The sequence below is a fragment of the Ambystoma mexicanum genome, chromosome 2q (genome assembly GCF_040938575.1).
Source record: "Ambystoma mexicanum isolate Mex_15411 chromosome 2q, UKY_AmexF1_1, whole genome shotgun sequence".
NCBI lineage: Eukaryota > Metazoa > Chordata > Amphibia > Caudata > Ambystomatidae > Ambystoma > Ambystoma mexicanum.
Window position 1 is genome coordinate 892,885,483 of NC_090924.1, and position 24,095 is coordinate 892,909,577.

The window sequence follows — 24,095 nt, forward strand, 5'->3', positions numbered from 1 at the left end:
CGCTAGTATTCCAAAGGCTAAAATGTTCTAAGAGCAGCCAGGTATTTAAGCATCCGATGTGTTCAAAGGGGACTGAGGTGAGGCGACGAAAGCTAGGGCCTCAGTGGGGCGTTTCCATGCCCTGAGCGCTATACTAAACTTAAAGGGGAAGCTACATTTTTTGCTGCCAAAGGTTCTGGTACCGTTCCCAAGTTGGGCTACGCCCACAAGGATGGAGGAACGGTGACTATGGACTAAGAGTACTCTAGTCACTTTGGTGAGTAACTTTATTTTTCCTTGCCTCGAAATAGTCTATGCAATGTTTTTTTTCCAGCTGATTAAGCCGGCCTACTCGCTGGTCACACACCTGTACAGCCATCCATCCCCCCCCCGGCCTCCCAGTCACAAAACGCATTGATGAGTGTGCATACATGATTTTTATCTAAGCCTTCAGCCTCGCCAGAAGTAATAGTAGAGGTGGAGGCTAGCAACTTCAGACCTTTGCCAGATCCAACAAACACATGAATCGTAATTACTTTATACAGGGTTTATTTAGCTTGGTAAATTTTAGCACAAAAAAAGGGATGATGTTCTTTCGGGTCAAGCTAAGCATATGGACAAGGTGGGGTGTTGGGATTCCTATTCTGTTAAGGATAATGCTTTCCCTCAGGTTTTCCAACATTTATTGCAGTCTGGTGGTTATAGCACAAAGATACCTTTTGACTCCCCTCTACACATGGGAAGGGGTTAGATGAACGCTTCTAGGATTCTTTCTTTTCTTCACTACAAAACCAGAATGCCTTCTTGGAGTTGGCTGGATTAAGATGCGATTAAACAGTGAAGTCTTCATGTTCTTCTTATTGGAGGATATTTGTCCCCCTACATTCTCTATGTAAAACACTGTTTGGGAAATTGCACCCAGCTACTATTTGGTTTAGGTCCCATAGATATAGCGCCCAGCCGCCAGTTTGCCACATGTAATCTTACCTGGTTACAGCGTCGTCCTTGCTGTTTGTAGTTTAAACCCGGAGGATAGTATGTGGCACTATGCTTCTTGATCTTGGGGGTTTTGTGCCCCAGATCATGAGGGTGATCTTTATTTTCTAACTCACAAAAGGATCCCTCATCCCAGTCTTTCTCCAGGGATGATGTGCCTTTCGACAGAAGGCTTATGTAGCACCTTTCTTCTCTAAGTGGACATGGTCCTCCTCTCAGCCTATGGGATGTAGTTATCTTCTCAATTTTAGCAGTGGAGCTCCAGGTCTCTTGTAGCCTCTGCCCCTGCATATTATGCTCCTGCACCCCTCTTGAGTCTCTCAACTCTCCCAACATCTCTGCTCCAGCTCTCCCAGCCGCTGTCTGCACTTTTGCTTCCCCTAACCCATAATGGGTTTTGTGGCGAACCAGAAGGAGGACTTGGACTAAGGTGTGCCAGGGTATAAGATATTTATTGAAGTAAAAAGAAAACGCCGATCTAACCCTATTGCTATGTGAGAAGTTCCCTCATAGCAGTAGGCTATGCAGTAGTATAGCAGTAGTAAATGGTCCTTAGGGCAAATCTTGTTAGTGAACTAGTCCCTGCCACTTAAGAAAAGTATAACGCAAAAAAGGAGACCTGGGCAATAGTCTCTGATTTTGGCTTCTGCCTGCCCCAATCACTTGGATCTCTTTCTCAGTATGTTTTCATATATTCGTCAATTGTTCACAATACAGTTCTAAAACTCTCTGCATACGGTTCCCCCTTTCCATGAAGAAATGTTTTCTTAATACAAAAACCTAATTTCAGACGTGGTGCTTGAGAATGTTCCGATTCAATATTTTATGACCTGGAACACTCCAGGTTCTCTGTCTCCAGTTAGACTGTCTGGGTTTCTCAGGGCTGTCCAAACCCCTCCGGCCCTCTGATAAAACTTGCTTTAGTTCCGTTAAGATAGGACGTCTGCCCCCTCGGGTTTATCAGGTTCCTGTAACCCTTGAAGTTTACCCAGCTTCGACTGTCAACGCATCTCAGTTTCTCAGGGCACTCTAAAGCCCTCTGACCCTGCTAAGTTTTCTTGAATTCGGTTTCGGTAGAGCGTCTGCCCACTAAGGTTTATCAGACTCCAGTAACCTTTGTGGCTTTCGTAGCCTTCAATTTTAGCTTGCTCTCTCAATGGCGTTACTTCCTCAGGGGCGTTCGCTTCCATGCACTTCTCGTGCAGGGCTCTGGGAACCAGGCTCTTCGCTGCAGTCTGGTCTTGGCGTCGGTTAACGGGCCCCAGGCCCCCAGCAGCTTCCATGTGCTTGTGCCACCAGGTGAGGTGGCCAATTTATTTTATCTCCCTCTTCCTTGATCTTGGCCTTTTCGCCGGTCAGGACACCATCCTTCCGGCGTCTTGCGATTGATTTGTTAGCTTGCCACGCTACTTCTGGCTCTGCAGTCGAGCGTGGCTCTGCCACTCCAGGGCGTCTTCCTGTCAGACTCGCCTCTTCGTAGGATTCACTCATCTATTCGAGGTTCCTCATGGCTTTATGTACATCATCACAAACAAAGGGGGTGTTGTTCTTTGACTGTGGTGTTCAGGCAGAATCCAGCATTAACTGTAGCCATAGAGATTGTAGAAATGTCATTCGATGAATGCAAGACTGGATTAACAGTCTTTCCGACACCCATGTAGGCGGATAATGTGTTCTAGACACGGGGTTCCCCAAGAGGGGCGTCGCTCCCAGTGGGGTCCCACTTGCCCAGGCCCCTAGGAAGGGTCTTGCTGAGCAGACTCTGTTCCCTGGCCTCAAAGTGGGTGACTCCCCCCTTGGGGAGAAGGGACAAATAGTCCAGATTCGTCACAGTAGACAGAGCTGCCTTTATACTGCCTGGGCCAGCTACCTACTTCCTGATTGTCTTGGGCGGTCAGGTGTTGCGTTGCCACAGGCTTAATGTGCCTTTGTAGTCCAAGAATCGGTCAAGGTAGCTTGAAAAGGGCTAGTGTGCATTTTTATTCTTGGACCTGTGATTTTAGTGGTTTTGTCAGCAGTCTATTCTCCCTCCCTGGTTGCTCTTTGGTTTCCAGGAAAGAGAGGCTTTGTGCTGTGAAATTATGGATGGGTATTTACGTGCATACATTGCTATGAAGAGCCCTTCTCTTGCTGGGATTCATGTGCATGCTGTGAGAGCAAACTGTGCACGTGACATAACGGTGACACGTGGCCCTTGGAGTAGTCTTCCAAGCATCCGTGTGGGTGATGACATGTTTTCCTGTAAGCTTTTCACTGGACACGAGCTCCAGATCATATGCTTAATTTGGCCCACTGCTTTGCAATGCCATTTTTAACTTAACATAGAGTAGTTGCTGCCATCCTAATTAAAATGTCTTCTGGGTGCTGTAGAATGTATCCCAGGAGACTGGATGAAGGGGACAGTTCTTGTACAATGTGCACATTTCTCACTCTAGTCTTTCTCTGGTGGTCCTGTACTCCTCCATACATTCTGCACAACCTCCTCGGAATACTTTAGTGGTACTGAGATATGGAAGCTGATGCTTGCATATAGGAGGCAACACCTTGGGTGCAGGTAGAGCTGTACCTGTACCTACCCTTTCATTGCTTTTCTAATACTTTGTAAGAAATGCTCTGATTTCTGAACCTGGAAAGCATGGATATTAGTCACTGGGTTAGTAGTATTTATAAATATACAGAGAAGAAATGCTGAGTGGAAGTAATGGTAAATGTTGGTTTGTAACTTTTTCACAGTTTAATCGACTACAAAATGTAATGACTCTTGATATTACATTCACTGTTTTTGACAATATGCTGATTTCTTTGTGTGTTTATGCAGTATTTTAATCAATGTTGAAAACTGTCAGTATGTGATTTATGATGTGCTACTTTAAAGATCCTTATCGGTTGCTGTTTTATTGCAGGGTCAGGAGGATGAAAATTTATCGGAAGACTCTGATTCCAGGAAAGACTCCTCTTCTGAAGTTTTTAGTGACTCTACAAAAGAAGGATGGCTTTACTTTCGACAGCTTTTTACAGAAAAGGCAAAGGTTATTTTTCTCAGCATTTGTATTTTGACTGGTGATTTAAATCAAAATGCATAAATATACATCGAATGTGTATCTCATACTCCACATGAGTATGGCGCTCTGTTTCATTGTAAACTGTACACTAGACCTTCAACACTTGCTCAAAGCATCTTCCCCACCCTTCTAAACATACCATGTCCTGCCCACCTATAAAAAATTTCCTGAGAGTTGTTGGCAGTGAACTGGCTGTGAACACATTTAGATATATTAACAGAGGAGAATGTACAGTTGCATGCTTCCCGAAACAGATGGGGAGTACACTTGAGAAAGAATTACCAGAGTATTCTTGCACATGAGGGGCATGTGCTGTGATTGTATCAACTGATTAAAGATAAATAGTCTGCCAAGAAATCTCATGAACAGTCGTATCCATTAAGTATGGTTTTTCAGTATTTCATTATTGAGCTAGATTTGCCTATTTATGCCATACATGTTTCATGCTATGGAGTGCATTTTCCACACTGATGTTTGGGCCTAAAGGTCTCCAGATGCAGGCACGTAATTTAGTGTTGCAAAGTGGTTATTAGTACCCACAAAGGGAGAAACTAACCATTGGACTTTACCAAATGATATGGGTGCTTGTTGCCTTCCTCCTGTGGCTTCCCGGTCCTCACACATGCTGTACTTCCTCCTCGCTTCCACCATTGCCGCAACTTTCTATCCTCGTCCCTGGTGCCACCAGCTCTTTGTACTGCACGTCTGCTCTTTTCTGGCTTCTCATCCCCACTCCTTCTTTGTTACTGCACAACGCCTACCAATGCTTTTTGCACTGAGTACATCGAGACTCCCCTGCTCCACAAAGCTCATCTCTGGTACTAATAGCTATTGAAACTTTAGACAGGGGTTTTACTGGTTGTAAACGGTACCAGAGCTCACATTAAGGCCCTCTCTGCTCAGGCCTATAACATGAGCCGTGGGCTGTTGCTGGCCATTATTGCCCTACTCCTCTGTGCCCATTTCCCCAACAACCTCAATTGTGTCCCATCAAAAACCATTTAAACAGCTGGGTAGCTGGGGTACCCAGGGATGTCCAAAACATGGCTGCTTTTACATTATTTTGTAGTAAAAAAACTGAGAAACGATACATGATGGCTATGTCTTCCTTCTAAATTTCTTGGGTGACAGTAAATTGAGAATCAATTTGTATCATTGTATCACATGCATCCATTCCATAAGGATACTTTGTTTCTCCATTAAACAAACTTCAAAAATTCCAATGTGCAACCTTTTAGACTTTGAACTATCCTTGACATTGCAAATTAACCAGATTGTTTTTAACACATCACTTTCATTCTTCATATGCCCCCATTTATCCTTGCCTGTGACGAAGCATGGCAGTAGGAATCCTTATCAATTTACTTCAGGTCTACATTAATGCACTGTTCTATCTCCTATTACCTCCATGTGCGGCACACAAAACTTACAGGAAGCACAAAATGCAGGTGATATTATGTTAATCATTTTTATTCTGTGCCAGTTCACGACTTGAGTCGTCTCCCAATGTCTGGACGTGTCAGAGAGTTGGCATACTGTACTCTGACGAAGGGGTACCCAGTTCCTAGTTTGCAAACAGAAAACAAGCGGAGTATAAACATAAGATAGGTCTTCATTCTGAAAAGGAGACCACATCTTGGCAAAACTGGCTTGCACTGGCTTACAGTAGCTTCCCATTTCAGATTCAAGACCCTCTACTTCCTCCACATGTGGATTCCATTTTAAGGCATCCCGCTAGCTTTTTATTTATTTCCTTCAAAGATTCTTTTTATTGGTATTATAATTGCAAGCTACAAGCAAGTCGTCAGACATCGATTGGAATGAGCAATGATAGTTAACAAACCAAGAAACAGAAACAAACTATAAACAAAAACAATAAAAGTCCCTGGGTAAGTGGGGGCAGGGGAAGGAGGGTGAAGGGGACGACGAGGAGATAGCTGACTGTCCATTGTGTTGTGTGACTGTCCATTGTGTTGCGTGAGGGAGGACTTGTACATCTGTGAGTTCAGTCACGGTGCTCGTGCAGTAGGGGTTGGTGCGGGGTCAGAGGACGGGAGCCGGCTTCTACTGTGGGTGCTAGTTCAACGTGAGTGCGCTCACTGCCATCTAGTTGGCTCTTCAGTCTAGCTTTTCCATCCATCGCAGGGTTGGGGTTTTTCTCGCCGCTCCAGGGAATTGCTGTGCATAGTCCAGAAAGGCTGCCCAGGCATTGTAGAACTCGCTCCTGTTTGCGAAACGGAAGGCTGTTATTTTTTCTGCTGCCACCACATGGGGATTGCTGGGCCTTCCAAATATTTCCATAGTCTTGCGATTGAGATCTTCGCTGCAGTGAGTAAATGTGAGCACAAGTCAGCTATGCAGCCGGTTAGTGGAAATTGGCCTTCACCCATGGCCCCAGCAGGATTTATCCCTGGGTCCTAAGGGGTCGACATGCCCGTGATTGCTTTGATTTGTTTCAGCACTTTTTCCCAGAACTGTGTGGCTTTGGGACATGACCACAGGAGGTGGAACAGCGTGCCTGTGTCTGAGCATTCTCTCCAGCGTTGTGGTGGAATTGTTGGATTGGATTTATTGAGGATTTCAGGTGTTAGGTACCACCTGTGCAAACTTTGATGGCGCCTTCTTTGTTGGTGACGCTCTTCGAGCTTTTATGTGCTCGCGCCCAGATGTGGCTCCATTCCTCAGATTCGAAGTCTCTACCTATGTCCTTCTCCCATTTTTAAATTGTAGAGCTCTTTTTTGCTGGGATCTGATCTGTCTTGCAACCTGTAAAGGGTTTTTGCCTGCGGGGGCCAGTGGGGTGCCATGTGAGCGATCGCTCTGGGGCCGTTAGGTCTCTGCTTCCATTTTTCCTTATCGATTCGTGGGACAGCCAGTGTCTGAGTTGCGTGTACCTTAACCTCTCTGTTTCCGGGACTCAGAATTTAGTTTTGCAGCCTTCGAAAGTTAGCAGGGCACCCCTCTTGAAGAAATCCAATAAGTACTTCAGGCCTCCCTCCTTCCGTTTATCGAAGTTATTTGGTGCGATTCCTGGTGTGAAGTCCGGGTTGTCCCAGATTGGGGGGGGGGGGGGGGAGTGCCCACCGCGCTTCTGCAGTTCCATTGGCGGGCTGCCTTTTTCCAGCACTCCACGGTGTTTCTTGTCGCTTTTGGGGGGCGTGATTTAGGAGGGTTCTGGGGTCTCACCATATGTGGAAGCGACTCCAGTGGGCTCCGACACCAGTCTTCCTCCAGCTTTAACCAGCAGGGTTGGTTGCCGTTCACCTTCCATGTGAAGGCTTGTGAGAATTGCACCGCGAGGCAGAATCTGGCCACATCCAGGACTCCTAGGCCGCCCACCGCCGAGCCCCAGAGCATGAATCACCTCGGTATCCGCGGTTTCTTGCCTTCCCAGACAGATTTCAGGATGCTCTTCTGTAGCTTATGGATGGCCTTCTTGCGGATGTCCATTGTGAGGGCCAGACAATAGTAGAGCAGTCTCAGGATTAAGTTCATCTTCAGTGCCGTGATCCTTCCGAACCATGACACGTCTTGCTTCTGCCAACGTGTTAGGTCGCCTTGCAATTCTTTAAACAGAGGGTGGGGGAGTGTACTTCATATGTTCTTTCGGGTTTGCCTGGGATCTGGACTCCCAGGTAGTTGATTTGGGATTTTGCCCAAGGTATCAGGTACCAGCCTGCTAGAGTTTCCTTGATGCTTGTTTGGCATGTTGATGCCCAGGGACGGAGATTTTGCAAAGTTTCCCTGAATCCGAGGCTTCCCGAATGCTTCTAGTTCCTGCCAAAATGCCTTCATGGCTACTTCGGCTCGGGTTACCGTCCACAGGACATCGTCTGTGTAAAGGCCCGCTTTGTAGGATTCCGGCTTGAGTTCGAGCCCATGTATTGACGGATTTTGGCAGAGTCTACTGGCGAATGGTTCCATAGAGTGTGCAAATATGAGCGATGATAGGGGGCACCCCTGTCTGGTGCCTCTGGTTATGGCGATTTTGCTCGATCTGACGCTCTTTATTCTGAGTGTTGTGGAGGGGTGTTGGTAGTTAGCTAGGGTCCATTTCACGAATTTCGGGCCGAATCCATAGTGGTGTAGGGTCTGCTTTTATGTAGCCCCAGTCTAGCATGTCAAATGCTTTGTGTGCATCGAGTGATATGACTGCAAGTTCTGACCCAGTCCTGTTGGCTGATTCTATAGTGTTTATGGTGCGTCTAGTGTTGTCTTGAGTGTTGCAGCCCGGGATGAAGCCTGTCTGATCTGGGTGTATTATGTCTGGGAGGATTTTTGCCAGTCTGCTCGCTAAGATTCTTGAGAATATTTTGGCGTCATTGTTCATTAAGGTGATGGGTCTGTATGCTGAGCGTTGATCCAGGTTTTTCCCCGGTTTTAGTAACCGGATTGTCAACGACTCTTCCATTGACAGGGTAGTGGATACGGTTGAAAGAAATTGGTTATATAGGCTTGCCAATCGGGGGGCCTATGATGGGTGAATGTATTATAAAATGGGGTTGTTGGCCCGTCCGGGCCTGGAGCTGTGTTTTTCAGAAAGTGGATGGTGTCCCCAACCTCCTCAGTCAAAATCTTGAGTTCTAAGGGTTCCAGGCGGAGCTGCATCGCTCTTTTTTGGGCTGTAGCTAGGTATTGAAGTTGCGCTGCCTTCTTCGTTAGGGCCCCTGACATGATATCCTTGAGGTACTCTGTCATTCTCTCCAGTTTTTCTGGGTCCGCATAGCAGAGTTTGCTCTTTGTGTCTAGGAGGCACTGGAAGTTGTTCCGTGTGTGCAGTTTCTTATGTTTGTGCGCCAGCAAACGGTTTGCCTTGTTGCTGTTTAGGTAATGATACTGTTTGCTGTACTCCAGAGCTCTGGTTGATTGGTCCGCTAAGTGCATTTCCAACGCTGTCTTTGCTTTTTTGAGATCTCTGCCCATCTTTATGTTTTGACATCTCTTAAAGCTGGATTCCAACTACCTTTTCCTCCAACTTGGATTGCTGCAGTTGGTTCTGTCTTCTGTTTCTTGCCATGCAGTTGATTGCCCCCCCTCGGAATACTGACTTCATTTCGTCCCAGATGGTTGCCTCAGAGGTGTCGTTTGTTGTATTTTCCTTAAAATAGTTTTAGGGTTTCTGTCAGCTCCATGCTAGTTGCAATGTCTGTCAGGATGTGGTCTTGCAGCTTCCAGAATCTTTGTGGAGGCTTTGACATCCCCTGCACTCACAGGCGCATAACAGGGGCGTGGTTTGATATTATTCTGTGCCCAATGCGAATGTCCTCCACACATGGAAAGAGAGCATAGGAAGCCAGCAGAAGGTCGATCCTTGAATATCCTTTGTGGATGTGCGAAAAAAACATGTAGTTGCGGGACCCCTTGTTGGATAGTCTCCAGATGTCGATGGTCTCGGTTTACCTTAGGAATTCTGCCATCCCTGGTGCTTTGATGAAAAACCTCCCTAGTGGTTTGCAGTGTTTTATCGATATTTGGGTCTGGGGTTAGATTGAAGTCGCCGCCGATTAGTATTTGACCCTTGGTGAAAGTGGTTATGGTTGGTAGAATGTTGCGAAGAAAGCAGTCTTGTGTGCTGTTCGGGCAATATATTAGTACTAGGGTGATTGGCAGATCGATCAGGAGGCCTTTCAATAGGAGATATCTCCCCTCTGGGTATTTTTTGACTGTGATCTGCTTTAGGGGAAGGTTTGGTTGATCAGTAGGGCCATGCCTCTTTTTTTTTTTTTTTCTTCTTCTTTTGTCCTGATGAGGCGAAGTAACGTTTTGGGTATTGCTGGAAGTTAATTTGCCTTTCGTCCGCCATAAGGAGGTGGGTCTCCTGCAGACAAACAATGTCTGCTGCAATCTGGGAAAGCCTGGGTTATACCGATTTCCTTTTTCCCGGTATGGTTATACCCTGTACATTCCATGTTATCATGGTGAGTTCCTTGTTAGTAGTGGTCATTTGAGCGGCGTCTGGATCCCTTGCGTGGTGTCCCCTGACTCCTGTGAGAAATTTTGCGTCTGCTTGAGGGCCAATATTAGGCTCCTGTAGTAGGATTCCCTTGTAGCATAGCTTATTTTTCTATATGGCCTACTTCCTTTTAAGCGTTTCCCCCTCTTATCCAAGGTCGTAATAGCTGCATCTGGACTATTGTGGTCTCTGGTCATAGTTGTCTGAACTGCTGATGGCGTGAAGAAGGGGGAGCCCACCTTCAGCTGTGGTTCTTTTAGTTGGGGGGCTTCTAATCCTGCGCCATCTTTCAAACCGGGACCAGAACCTCAGGCATTCTGTCGATGCATTTCCTGTAGCGGAAGCTCCCCCACCGGTGTTGTCCTCCTCGGCCTCTGGGTTCAGGAATTTCTCTGCTTCCCTTGGGGATAGGATATGCCAGGGCTTGCCCTCCCAGGTGAAGACTAACTCGGTGGGGAAACCCCAGCGGTAGGGAACCTTCCCTCTTGTGGAGCCAGTCTGTGATGGGCTTCAGGGCTTTCTTTTTCGCAAGTGTGATAGCTGCTAGGTCTTGGTACAGTGAGATTTCAGGCGTCTCTGAAATGTATGCAGGCCGAACTTCTGGCTACTCGCATTATCTCTTCTTTTACTTTGTAGAAGTGTATACTTGCAAGAACATCGGATGGACTGCTTTAGCCTTGTTCTGTGCACTCTGTCGAGTTTTAGGGGGATTTGTCTGGGAGAGTCAGGATAAAGCGGAATAGGTCGCTTACGTATGCTTCCAGTTCCTCGTCCGTGATTGAAGTTGGGATTCCCCCTAAGCGGATGTTGTTGCGCCTAGATCGATTTTCTGCGTCTTCCTGCTTGGATTCAAGTACATCACATCTGGCTTCTAGCTCTGCTATTCTATCTGCTACCTCCCCTATTTCAAAGTTTTTTTCGAGTGTAGTTTCAATTTCCACTGTTCTGGTTTCGATTTCCCCCACTCGCTTGTCCAAAGTTGAGATCTTACTCATCACCTCTTCTTGCCCTTCTGATATTCCTTGTTGATGGCTGAAAGGAACTTCTAGAGGTCAGATTTCGTCACTGCTTGTGTTGCTTGATCAGGCCCCACGTCTGTGTGGTTTCCTGAGGACATGGCTTCAGTGCGGTCTGCTCGATTCGATTTCTCTACCATGGGGGTGGTCAGTAGTGCAGTGATGTCCGTTTGCTTCGTCTTGGGGTTTTTGGCCATTGCGGTGTGGTTGCCCCTGCCCCAGTGGGTAGGCTCTGCGTGGTTTGTGTCACCACCTTGTGTTTTGGAGTTTGAAGGTATTGCATGCTGTGGTTAAGTTCTATTGCTTTTCCGACGTCTCTCTTGTGGTCCGGAGTGTCACCCCTGCTGCTCCCATCAGTGGGTGAGTGGCTGTGGGTTTGTTGTCCCACCGTGGAACCTTTTGACAGGTATTGGCTTGAATGTGGATTCAAGCGGGGAGAAGTGGGGCGGGGAGAAGTGGGGCCCGGGGGGGGGGGTCAGTTCCGCTCACCGGGGCGCTGCTGCTGCTCTGGTGCTGTGGGTGGACAAGTATCCTAAATAGTTAGTTCGCTGGTTTCTGGGCTGTCGGGCCGTGGCGCGGTGCTAGTACCCAAGGCTGGATGAGGGTTGTACTCATGGACACGAACTCCCCCAAATACCAGATATCCATGAGTGTCTAGGGTTCCAAGTAGCCGTGCCTCCAGTGCCCCAGCAAAATAGAGGTGGGGGTAGGCTTGCCAGGCACCAGGCGGTGTTGGGGGCAGGGGGGTATGGGGAGTTGTCCACTGGGAGGTGTGGCAGGTGCTGCCTTACCTTTGGCTGGGCGCCAGGGTATGCGTTGGCTGGGTGTGGGTCTGCAGCTGCTGTACGGGCCAGGAGTGTCTTGTGGTCTTGTGTGGAGGAGGGGCGGCTTCAACCATTTCCCCCCTATGGAGGGCCTCTGCTCACAACCCAAAGGGGCCAGCGCCTCTGGGGTTTTGGGTGCGACACGTGTTCGGCAGGGATCTCTGAGGGTTTGTGTTGAAGGGCGTTTGGTGGGACTCCAGAGCAAGGACTCACAGCTCCAGGCCTGGACGATGCCCGTCGCGGGGGCGTGGGGGGTAGCGCTGTCACAATCTTCCCGCAATGCAGGCTGATGCGGGGTGCAGCGTGTGCTGGTCTACTTTTGGGCTGATGGTGTGGATGTCTATTGGCTGATGGTGTGGATGTCTATTGTTCGTGAGCTTTATTATTGCTAGGCTGTATTTGTGTCCACGTGGTCTGGCTCAGCTCCGGGGTGTAGCAGAGTCGCAGGAGCGAGTGATTGGTTAGTAGCGCAGAGCCCTTTTCCCTCCTCCGGCAGTCTGCTGCGCCGAGTTGGTGTGCCGTGGCTGGGAGTGAGAAGACCTGTGAATCACCTGGGGGAGACCGCCGCTCCCGTCGCTGTGGGGTCGATGTCTCCGGTGCTGATCTTCTGGGTTTGCGCCCCTAGTGAGTCGCCAGAGCCTGGTGCTGACACTCCGCCCGTCGCAGCAAGTGATTCCTGTGTTCCCCGTCGCTGCGCAAGTGGCCTGCTGGCGGGGGAGCAGGATGGAGAGGCTCTGGGTGGGCGGGCTTTCGGCACTGCCTATGCTGAATGTTGGGGAGTGCTTCAGTCCATAGAAGAGTCGGGAGATCACCACAAGGATGGTTGGGGTGGGGGGGCGGGCAGTGAGCCCCCTTCAGGTTGCCTCCAGGTTCGCATGGGCGGCTTAGGTTGTGGACAGTGTTAGTGCGAGGAGGCAGCTGCCATTTTGCTGCTGAGTTCTTCACCGCGACTCGCCAGGGTTCAGACTGGGAGAGCACCCGGTATCAGCATCGTGGAGGGACAGAAGCCAGTCAAAGGCTGCAGCAGCACATCCGCTCCCGGACACGCCGTATTTGGATTCTGTGACTTCGATTTCACTGGCGAATTGTAGTTGGATACTTGGCACCAGCCGGAAGCTCTCACAGAGCGGTTCCGAACACCATGGCTCCAATCCACGCCCCAAGTCTGTTAGCTTTTTAACAAATGGTTCACATACCCTGTACTGCAAACTAATATTTAGCCATGTAAAGTTCCTTTCCGTCGCCATATTCTCCATTTGAAGAGTCAGCATTGGCCTGTTACTGCAGTACAAACCCTGGTATTGTCCTCTCCAGAAATCGGATTCTTAATCATGCCATGAAACTACTGCGCTCCCAGCCCTGGACTGGCGCTTCCAAGCGTTAATGGGCCAGTGCTATGGAGCATTTAATTTGAAACGTTGTGCTTTGCAAGTGATTCCATGCATGCATTTGTTAATTGGAAGATATTTTGTTTTTACAATTCTGAGGATGCTTTGCAGCAACGATGGTAACCGCTATTTTATTTAATGGAGGATACTTTGACATAGCTTTTTACCATGTTTTTCTGATAGTTATCACCTTTCTGCCAACACTAATGTCGCTAGAATGCATATAAGTTTCCTTTCTTAGATTGTGTTCGGTGTTTGTTGAGAATACTGTTGGGAGTTACTGCTACGGCAGTTAGATACATCAAATAATATTTCAGGCAAAGTGCTTTTTTTTAAGGTACTGCAGCGTTTCTACATTATGAGCAGACTAATTTGTTAATCTTCATATAATGCGATATTACAATTCGGCTCTTACTATATATTTTCATTAGCTCAAGGTATGTTGCTACAGTAGTCTTTGGATTAGAGAAACGGGCATTGCTCACATTATAGACTTAAAACAGCTACATTCAAAAATGATAATAGTTGTTAGTTTTCCTTTTATCTATATGTATCGCGTATAAATGTATGTGCGTTTGTGTTTTTATCATAGCATAGTGTTAAAGGTTCATGTTAACACTGACATTGTTGCGGTTTATCCCAAAAATTGCTTCATGTTGAAAGATCTGGTGGGGTTTATTTTTTTGGCAGGCTTGCTCTCAACTAAAGGTGTCTATTCTTAGACATTTCAAATTAAAAAAAACTTTAAAATACTGTTATTTTTTTTTTTAACCACAGTGCTAAACTTAATTTGTTTAGTAGCATTAATGAATTCAACATAAATCCTTCCCCTCTATTGATAGATTCCCTTAACATTTCACACTGGTTAGAAAGCAGTGATAATCCAAGGAACACATGCATTGTATTTTTCCTTTTATTGTATCTACGCATTAAATATGGTGCCTTTTTTGGAGGTTACAACCTTAAAAATGTCTTGTTACTTTTTTACTTTGATTTCAAAAGTCATATTTACAAAAATACGTCCTAGATAAACCCCTACTTTTTGTTACACAACTCATATCAAACCATAAATGGAATCACAATCCAATGAAGGGAAGTGAAATTGCATTGGAATAAAATGAAGATGCTCCCGTAGTGCCGTAGACTTTTGCCAGCACAGGAGCTATCTGCACAATGGAGCTTGATATATCTGGACTGGTGTTGTGCAGAATTATTAAACTCTTACCCAATGATATCTTCAGCTGGCTTTGTCTTTTGACATTCATGGATGAAACTCAACCTTTTAAAGCTCACTCTTGGCAAAAGACAACATGCTATGTGTGGCGTATCATTAATCTACCAGAATGCAGGCAACGGGGGAGGGGGCAATGAGGAAAAGGGGCTTGTTTGGTGTTGTACATCGAAAATGCTAAAAGAAATTATAAGAAAAAGACCTGAAACTGATCTTGCTTCTTATTGAACACAAAAAAGACTTTCCCTGTCTTTGCATTGGTGCTCTCTAAAATAAACTTTCAAAGTAGTGTATATTTTGTTGTGCTGTCTTTTATTCTGGTCCAACTGCAGTCTTCAAAATGCAGCAGCCCATGCAATCCCTGGGCTTGCACACAGGTATTTACTCACGTGATTTGTATCCGGCATTGGCTTCTGGTAAGCTCAATGGTGAACTCGGGAACACTATTTTACCTCTTAAACATTTTTAAAAAACTTTTCACCTCACATTTTGGGCCGTAACTATCATAAATTGCACTACGTGTATCTTGGCTATTATCAGCACCACAAGGCCATTTAGGGTGTTGATGTGATTTACATGTCAAATTGCACAACACACTAATAAGGAGCGGACAGGAAGATGATGCTCAGGCCACTGGACTCTGAGAAAGTAGATCCTTTCTATTCTGCTTGCCTTTGAATAGTGTCCGGATCGACGTTCTGAGCAGTAATTAAGTAGTTTACAATGAGAAAATATCCACTTCTCACAGCTCATGTATTCTTGAGTGACTTCTTTTGCCTTTGGCCACGTCAACCACTCGTTGACATTGAGGAATTTGTGATTGTCAGTGCGGGCAATGTTCGGTTGCCTCTGAAAGCTGCAGCACCAACCAAGACAATTGGGCAATCCAATTATTCTGTCATCAGGCCACTTGAATGCACTATTTCATAATAGTTTAAGGCATATCCTAGTACTGCCTGAGGCACATCTGATCTCGGGACCTTTACAGTTTGAGGGGATATGACTAATCATGTCTTGTAAGTCTGGTAAATTGTGCAGAGTAACCATCTGACTAATGCTAAAGAAAACTGCCTAATAGTCTTCTTAAAAAAAAAAAAATAAAAAAAAAATAGAAGTCACACTAAGCAGAGGCGGCCTTGCTAGAAGGAACGAGTAGATTGAAGGAAGAGGCAGTGGGATGACTGTTATTTACAATGTCCCCGGCAGAATTACCCATTTATGAAGTCGGCACTAATTTATTTATGAAAAATCTTTAACTATCAGTCGATCAAAATTTGCAAACATTCCATTAAAATATAGCAAATCAGATTCCAAGATGGTCGCCGTACACTAAGGTTGTGTGCAGGCGGAGCTCCGTTCCGAAATGGAAAGTATCAGAACATTTACTGGATACAATTAGCAGTTTTCCTTTTTTGATGATCAAGTAAATGCTTATTCGAGGGGATTGGGTCCTCCGACGTATTCATATCTGACAGATAATGTCCACAGCTGTGCTGCTTCGGAAAATCTTTGGCGTCTGCGTCCTGCGTCGATGACGTCGATGCGCCGTCCCCGAGGACCTCCTCCGACGGTCGATGTCACCCGATGTGATAAGTAGGACGCACGACGCCCATAGCCTCAGTTCTGTTTTTTCCGCGAACGTGTTCGCTTCGTGAATCTCGGTACGCCTCGACTCGTTGGCGTTTGCTGTTTTCTTTTCTCGGTTCGTTGAACCTGTTCGGTTTGTTGTGAAGACCTGTTCGTGGCGATGTCTTTCTCGTCTTCAACCCCTCGTCCGGGCTTCAAGAACTGCGGGAACTGTGGGTCCAAGATGTCGGTCACGGACTCGCACGACGCCTGCCTCTGGTGCCTCGGGGAGGCCCACGATATGGACGACTGTGTCGACTGCCAGTCGCTCACTGCAAAGGGCTTGCGGGAACGCAAGAAGAAGCTGTCGGTAGGCCGGGTGTCTAAGCCCCGGAAGTTGAGGTCTGCGGGGCTTTCGACGGATGACTTGAGGGGCGACTCTCTGCGTCATCGTCGGAAGTCTGGTGGGTCTCCTTCCAGAAGTCGGTCTCGCCACTCCTCCGCCTCTTCGAGGCATTCCTGGAAGCGCCGGCATAGGTCGCCTTCCCCGTCCTCTTCCGAGGACTCCGCCCGTCGGCGGGTCGCTTATCCCTCCATGCAAGCGACACCGGAGGAATGGGCTTCCTTCGGGAAGCTGATGCTAGCGATTCTTGAATCGCAGGGCACCGGTCCGTCCGCGCCTCCGAGTGGGGCAGGTCAGCACCAGTCGAGAGACACCGCTCGTATGCCTTTGGGCTGGGCGGTCGGCACGGCTCGCGGGAGAGGTCCCGCTCGGACAAGGGTAGTCGTTCTCGCCATGCCCGTGCCAGGTCCTGGTCCTCGACGCGCTCGAGACCATGTGATCATGTGCCGTCTTCGAAGAAGACGTCGACGCCTGTGGCGCCGAGGTTGTCGACGATTTCTCTCGAGGCTCCGCCTCCGAGGGGGTCGTCGACGCCGTCGGCACCTAGGTTGTCGAGAGACACGCTCGGAGCTCCGGCTTCGAGGACTGTGTCGATGCTGCCGATGCTGGCGGCGCTGCAGCTGACGTCGACGCCGATTCGCTCGACGTCGACGCCTTTTCTGTCAACGCCGACTCATTCGGCGCCCTCAACGCCTTTTCTGTCGACGCCGACTCGTTCAGGGCCCTCAACGCCGGCACCGATTCGTTCAACGCCTTTCGAGGCGGTGGTGTCGGAGGGGCCCCATGGCACAGGGTTTGGCCCTAGAAAGGCTGTGGTTAAGGTCCGGCACCGCTTTGGTCCACAGAGGTCTTCCTCTCCCCGCCTGGAGTACATTTCAGAGGGTGATGAAGGCTCTGATGGCGGCCTGGTTCCGGTTACGGTTCCAGATGACCTTATCTCGGGCCATAGCCAGTTTGATGACCTGAGGCAGTCGCTGCATGCCGCCAGTGGACTGGACACCTCTCCGGAGGTGGAGTTTTGTCGGCCGGAGCCTGGCACTCATGCCGATTCTTCATATCGGCGCCTTATGTCTCGGGTTACCGAGTACTTGGGTTGGTCAGCACCCCCAGGGGAGTTCGTTCAGGATGATCTCACGGACATCCTTGATCTCGGTCCACCCACTGACCCGATTTTGCATTTTCATATGGCTCTGCAGAGAAGGGTGGCGGCGGCTTGGACTGCTCCGGAGAGTCTCCCGGCAGTGGGCAAGGCTTTGTCGCGAAAATACCGTCCAGCCAGTAGCGACCCCTGCTACTTGTCTAGGCACCCCACCCCGGAGAGTTTGGTGGTGCAGGCGGCTACGGCCCCGACAAAGCAGGCGTCGTATCCTACCATCCCTCCGGATAGGGACGACAAACGTTTTGACGGCTGGGCGAAGAAAGTGTTTTCTTCGGGGGGTATGGCGCTTCAGGCGGCCAACTCCGTATGTGCCTTGTCTCGTTTCACACACACACTCTGTGGAACTGTGTTGCATTAGCGGCTGATCATATTCCCGAAGGGGACGAACGGGATGGTTTCCTTGCTATGGTTCAGGATGGCAAGGATTCTATGTGTGAGGCCGTTCAGTCGGGTTTGGACTTGGCGGATTGTGTCAGCTGGTCCATGGCGGCGAGCACCGTAATGCGCAGGTTTGCGTGGTTGCGGAAGTCTGGGTTCGCTCCTGATGTGCAGTCCCGGCTCCTCAACATGCCTTTTGACGGTGAACACCTTTTTGGCAGCAAGGCTGGCGAGAGCCTTGAGAGGTTGCAGACCTCAAAAGCTGCAGCAAAGTCGTTGGGCGCTGCAGTTCGCCAACCTCCGCCTTTCGAAGGGATTGTGTCCTCCGATGTATTCCTCATCTTAGATATCTCCTTCCAGCTCTGCTGGCCTCGGAAAATTTTTTCTCTAGAGGGCGCTGCGCGTCGACGTCCTCCGAGTCGATGTCCCTCGACAGCCGCCGTATCAACGCTCGACGTCATCCTGCCTATAAAGGCCGCGCGCAGCGTCCGTTGCTCAGTTCCGTTTTTACGCGCTTACTCAGTGCCTCGGAATACCGTTGCTCAGTTCTTAGTCAGATTAATCCTATTTACCTCGAGTTATTCGATCCGTACTCGATGGCTTCCTCGTCGGAACCGACAACTCCTCGATCCGGCTTCAAAAAATGTCGAGATTGTGGGAAAAAGATGTCGTTGACCGATCCTCACAGAATTTGTCTGTGGTGCTTGGGAGCTGAACACCATTGTTCGGAATGCGAGGACTGTATGTCCCTGACAGCTAAGGCCCTGAAGGAGCGTAGGGGGAAGCTGGAGAAAGGTAAGACTTTTAAAGCTTCTTCTTCGTCGACGAAGTCGAGACATTCGTCTCCTCGTCACCATTCGCGCTCAAGGTCTCGGAGTGGGTCTCATCACTCCTCGAGATCGAAGCACTCGAAGAGGAGACGTCGAAGATCCCCTTCTCCGTCTTCCTCTTCCTCTTCCTCTGTTTCGCCAAAAAGAATCCCTTGCCCCACGAAACATAGTTCCCGGGCTGAATGGGAGGAATTCCGAAAGAATATGATGAGCGTCTTCGAGAAAGCGGCCTTGACCCCCTCGAAGACTGCAGAGAGCGATGCTCTGGTCGAAAGACCCGAAGGTCAAAAACGCCGCGAGTCGCAGTACCCGGCGAAAGAAACCTCTCGAGCGCGTTTCGAACCCTCGAGCAGGACTATGACCTCCAAACCTTCCTCGAAGGTTCCGTCGACGAAGGTTCCGTCGACGAGGGTCCCGTCGACGTCTTCGACGCCGTTGTCGAGGGGACCTTCGACACACGGGTCTGTCGACTCGACACCGGCGTCGACGCCAAGAAAAGTCACGGTTACCACACATCCGGTGACTATCCCCAGGCCCTCGACGTCGATATTGTCGAGTAGAATTCCAATTCTGTCGAGGTCCTCGAGGCCTCCACCTCTGTTTTCGACACCACGCTCGAAGCCTTCGACGTCGGCGTCGACGACATCGACGCTTTCGAGGCCAATAATGACAAGTTCGGCACCCTCTGCCTTGGAAATGGGATTTACTCCCTTTATGAGTTCAGAACAATTGAGAACTATATCCTCAATTTTAGAAGAGGGTGATTTGTCTGAACAAGACACATTTGAGTTACAGGGACCTGTAACCCCAGTTAGAGAGGAATTTTCCTCTGAAGAGCGCAGATTAAAGGATCTTCATGATTCTTTACATGAGGCAAGTGGGTTAGACACTTCCCCTGAGGTGGAGTTTGCTAAGCCAGACCCGGGGGAGCATGCTGAAACCCCCTACAGAGCCTTAATGGCCAGGATTACAGAGTTCATGGGGTGGTCTGCACCTTCACAATCTTTCCAACAAGATGACCTCACGGATATTCTTGACAAAGGCCCACAAGAGGATCCTGTGGTGCCCTTTCATAAAGCTCTTCAGAGAAAGATCATGACAAACTGGGAAACCCCAGATGTAATACCAGCAGTAAATAAAAAACTGTCTGCAAAGTACAGGGTATCTTCCACAGACCCAGAGTTTTTGTCTAAACACCCATCCCCAGAAAGTCTGGTGGTACAAGCAGCATCCTCTACCGATGTCAAGACGGCTTATCCTACAGTCCCACAGGACAGGGACGATAAAAAATATGATGCTATGGCAAAGAAAGTCTTTTCAGCATGTATCATGGCGTTAAAGTCTTAACGCTACTTGCACCCTTGCTAGGTTCAGCCATACACTTTGGGAGTGTGCTTCTACAGCGGCTGACTGCATCCCGGAGGGAGAAGAAAGGGATGCGTTCCTGAATATTATACAGGACGGTAAAGACGCTATGTGCGAATCCCTCCAGACGGGCATTGATTCGGCTGACAGTATCAGCAGAGCAATGGCGGCAAGTACATCAACCAGGAGATTCGCTTGGTTGAGAAAGTCGGGTTTTGCCCCAGATGTGCAAGCCAGGCTCTTGAACATGCCATTTGATGGCTCTTCTTTGTTCGGGAAAAAGGCGGATGACAGTTTAGAGAAACTGCAAACTTGAAAAGCTGCAGCAAAATCCCTAGGAGCTGCAATCCGTCAGACTCCTTTTCGTCCCACTGGAACCTCTGCGAGGGGCAAGTCCTTTCGCTTCTACTCCGCATTCGGAAGAGGTAGAGGACGACCGGCTCAAAGGGGTCAGAGAAGAACTACCCGAGGTGGACGGGGTAGATATTCTAAAGCCGCAGCAACAGCAGGTGCCTCTTTACCATCGGCATCTGCATCAGCCGCCCCAAAACCACTCTGAGGACTCCCCTCACAGGACACCTGTAGGAGGCAGGTTGACTCAACATCCGACGGTATGGCAGGCTATCACGTCAGATGCTTGGGCATTGGAAACAGTCGGCCAAGGTTACTGCCTGCCTTTCCTACGTATACCTTAGAGTCATCCACCGGGGATCAGCTCTCGGAAAGCTCCAGATCCGCTCCTCTTGCAGGAAATTTTGGACCTGCTAGAGAAAGGTGCCATAGAACCGGTACTTGTAGCGGAGAGGAACAAGGGCTGGTACTCCCCTTACTTTCTCATTCCGAAGAAAGACGGAGGACTGAGACCCATCTTGGACTTGCGAGAATTGAACAAATTCCTCAGAAAAGACAAATTCAAGATGGTCACACTTTCTCAGATCCTCCAGACCCTTCAGTTCCAGGACTGGTTGGTATCTCTGGACCTTCAGGACGCTTATTTCCATGTGCCTATCCATCTCAAACACAGGAAATACCTGAGGTTCGCAATTGGCAACTCTCACTATCAATTTCGAGTGCTGCCATTTGGGCTGACCTCCGCCCCGAGGGTCTTCACCAAGTTAATGTCGGTAGTGGCTGCAAGTCTAAGGAGGGAAGGGATTCACGTCTACCCCTACCTGGACGATTGGCTGATTAGGGCTGTTTCTCCGGAACAAGCTCAGATCCAGCTAAATCACGTGTGCCACTTCCTTCACAGACTGGGTTTCTCCCTCAATTTAAAGAAGTCACAAATTATACCATCGCAGAGACTCCAGTTCATAGGAGCGATCCTGGATACTTCCCTGGGAAAACCCTCGCCACCAGAGGTGAGGGTCCAAGATATTCTGCAGATGGTCACCAAGTTCCAGCATGCCCAACGTCTCCCAGCCTTCGACTTTTTGAGGTTGCTAGGCCTCATGGCATCCTGCATTTTCCTTGTGCCAGAGGCTCGCCTGAGAATGAGATCCCTCCAGTGGGCACTGAGGACTCAGTGGTCACAATTCTCTGGGAGAATGACAGATCTTCTTCAGGTTCCCGGCAGGGTGGCTCGAGACCTTCAGTGGTGGGCCTGTCAGGAGAACATTCTGAAAGGAGAACAGTTTTGGCAACCCTGGCCGGAGATAACAGTAGTCACGGATGCCTCACTCACGGGGTGGGGAGCCCACGCCAACGACTTGACCATCAGCGGTCGTTGGTCTCCATCGGAGTCCAGACTACACATCAACCTGTTAGAGCTGAGAGCCATCAGACTTGCGCTGAAGGCTTTCCTGCCAGCTGTACAAGGGAAGAACGTCCTGGTAATGACGGACAACACGGTGGCCATGCATTACCTCAACAAAAGAGGAGGCGTAGGATCACTACCCCTGTGCAGAGAGGCGATGCAGCTCTGGTTTTGGGCAATCCAAGAAGGAATCTCTCTATCGGCAGTTCACCTAGCCGGAGAAAAGAACTTGACAGCGGACGCTCTGAGCAGGCAGAGCACAGTCTCCCACGAGTGGGAGCTAGCTCAGGAAGTCCTTCAAGAGATCTTCGCCCTTTGGGGAACCCCTCAGGTAGATCTGTTCGCCACCAGCCTAAACAGGAAATGCGTCCTGTTCTGCTCAAGGGAATTTCCTCCGAGAGGAGCTCTGGGAGACGCGTTCATAGTGGACTGGGAGTTTCCGCTTCTGTACGCGTTCCCACCGGTCCCTGTCATTCCTCAAATGATCAGGAGGTTGAGAAGATTCCGGCGAACCATGATCCTAATTGCCCCGGATTGGGCCAGGAGAACGTGGTACCCGGACCTTCTAGACTTGTCCATCTGCCCTCCAATTCGACTTCCACTCAGAGAGAACCTACTCTCACAGAAGGGAGGTCAGGTTCTCCATCCAGACATCAAAACCCTCAACCTTCACGCTTGGCTTCTGAACGGCTAAGGTACAAGGATTGGGACCTCCCTGATGATGTTATGGAGGTGTTGCTTTCGGCAAGGAGGCCAGCAACAAAGTCTTTATACCGCTGCCGTTGGAACAGATTTTGCAGCTGGTGTAGAGAACAGAATACCGACCCATTTTCATGTGGTACACCAATGGTTTTGTCCTTCCTACTATATTTGGCAAATTCAGGCCTTCAAGTTGGCACCATTAAGGGCTATCTCGCAGCGCTATCCATCTTTAAGCGTACTGCGGAAGAACCATCCTATTTCAAATTACCCTTGGTAATACAGTTTCTAAAGGGGTTAACCAATGTTTATCCCCCAAGACCATTCCAAGTTCCCCTATGGGATTTAAACTTAGTACTAACTTTCCTGATGGGTACACCTTTCGAACCTCTCCATTCTTGTTCGTTAAGATTCCTTACCCTTAAAACTGTTTTATTAATAGCACTTATATCTGCTAGAAGGGTGAGCGAAATACAAGCTCTTTCTTGTAAACCCCCTCATACAATCTTTCACAAAGACAAAGTTGTCCTGCAAGTGAAGCCTAATTTCCTCCCAAAGGTGGTTTCTGAATTCCATATCACTCAGAAGATTACCCTACCATCTTTCTATCCTCCTCCTCACCCGGGGAAAGAGGAAGAGAGGTTACACAGACTAGACCCTAGGAGGGCTTTAAGTTTTTACATTAGTAGACTTGCCAGGATAAGACAGGCAGACCAGCTGTTTGTAGGTTACACAGGTCACAAGCTGGGGTTACCAATAACTAAGCAGACCATTTCCAGATGGATCATTCTAGCCATTCTGGAATGTTATAAACTGGCAGGGAAAGAGCCCCCTCAAAACCTTAGGGCTCATTCGACCAGAGGTATTGCAGCTTCATCGGCCCTCAAAAGAGGCGTGCCGGTTAAAGACATATGTGCGGCCGCTACATGGTCGTCTGTCCATACCTTTACACGATTTTACAATCTGGATTCCTCCTCCAGTCAAGAGACTAGGTTTGGAAGGGCTGTACTGCATTCTATTCATCAATAGAAGACAGCGTGAAGTCAGTACTCCCTCCTCCGAATATAGAATACTGCTATGGGAGCCTATCTAAGATGAGGAATACGTCAGAGGACACAATCCCTTCGAAGAACAAGTTACTTCTTACCTTGTAACGTTCTTTCGACGGGATGTTCCTCCGACGTATTCCTCATCGACCCTCCCATCCATCCCCGCAGTTCTACTTCCTTTGTTGTTGCAGCTTACGCTCCTTCAGGGTGATTAGTCTAGTCCAGACAGTAATACTGTGGGCTACAAAACGGAACTGAGCAACGGACGCTGCGCGCGGCCTTTATAGGCAGGATGACGTCGAGCGTCGATACGGCGGCTGTCGAGGGACATCGACTCGGAGGACGTCGACGCGCAGCGCCCTCTAGAGAAAAAATTTTCCGAGGCCAGCAGAGCTGGAAGGAGATATCTAAGATGAGGAATATGTCGGAGGAACATCCCGT

The 24,095-nt window shown here is 48.7% G+C and overlaps 1 protein-coding gene across 4 annotated transcripts in view; it reads left to right on the forward strand.

Annotated features, from left to right (window-relative positions):
* The window catches only part of ARHGAP21 (Rho GTPase activating protein 21), a 1,630,902-nt gene that overhangs the window by 1,108,337 nt on the left and 498,470 nt on the right, over positions 1–24,095 (forward strand). For all 4 annotated transcript variants that reach the window (XM_069648161.1, XM_069648162.1, XM_069648163.1 and 1 more), the window contains one exon: positions 3,879–4,004. In XM_069648161.1, coding sequence (XP_069504262.1) covers positions 3,879–4,004 — 126 coding nt within the window. The remainder of the gene's footprint in view (positions 1–3,878; positions 4,005–24,095) is intronic.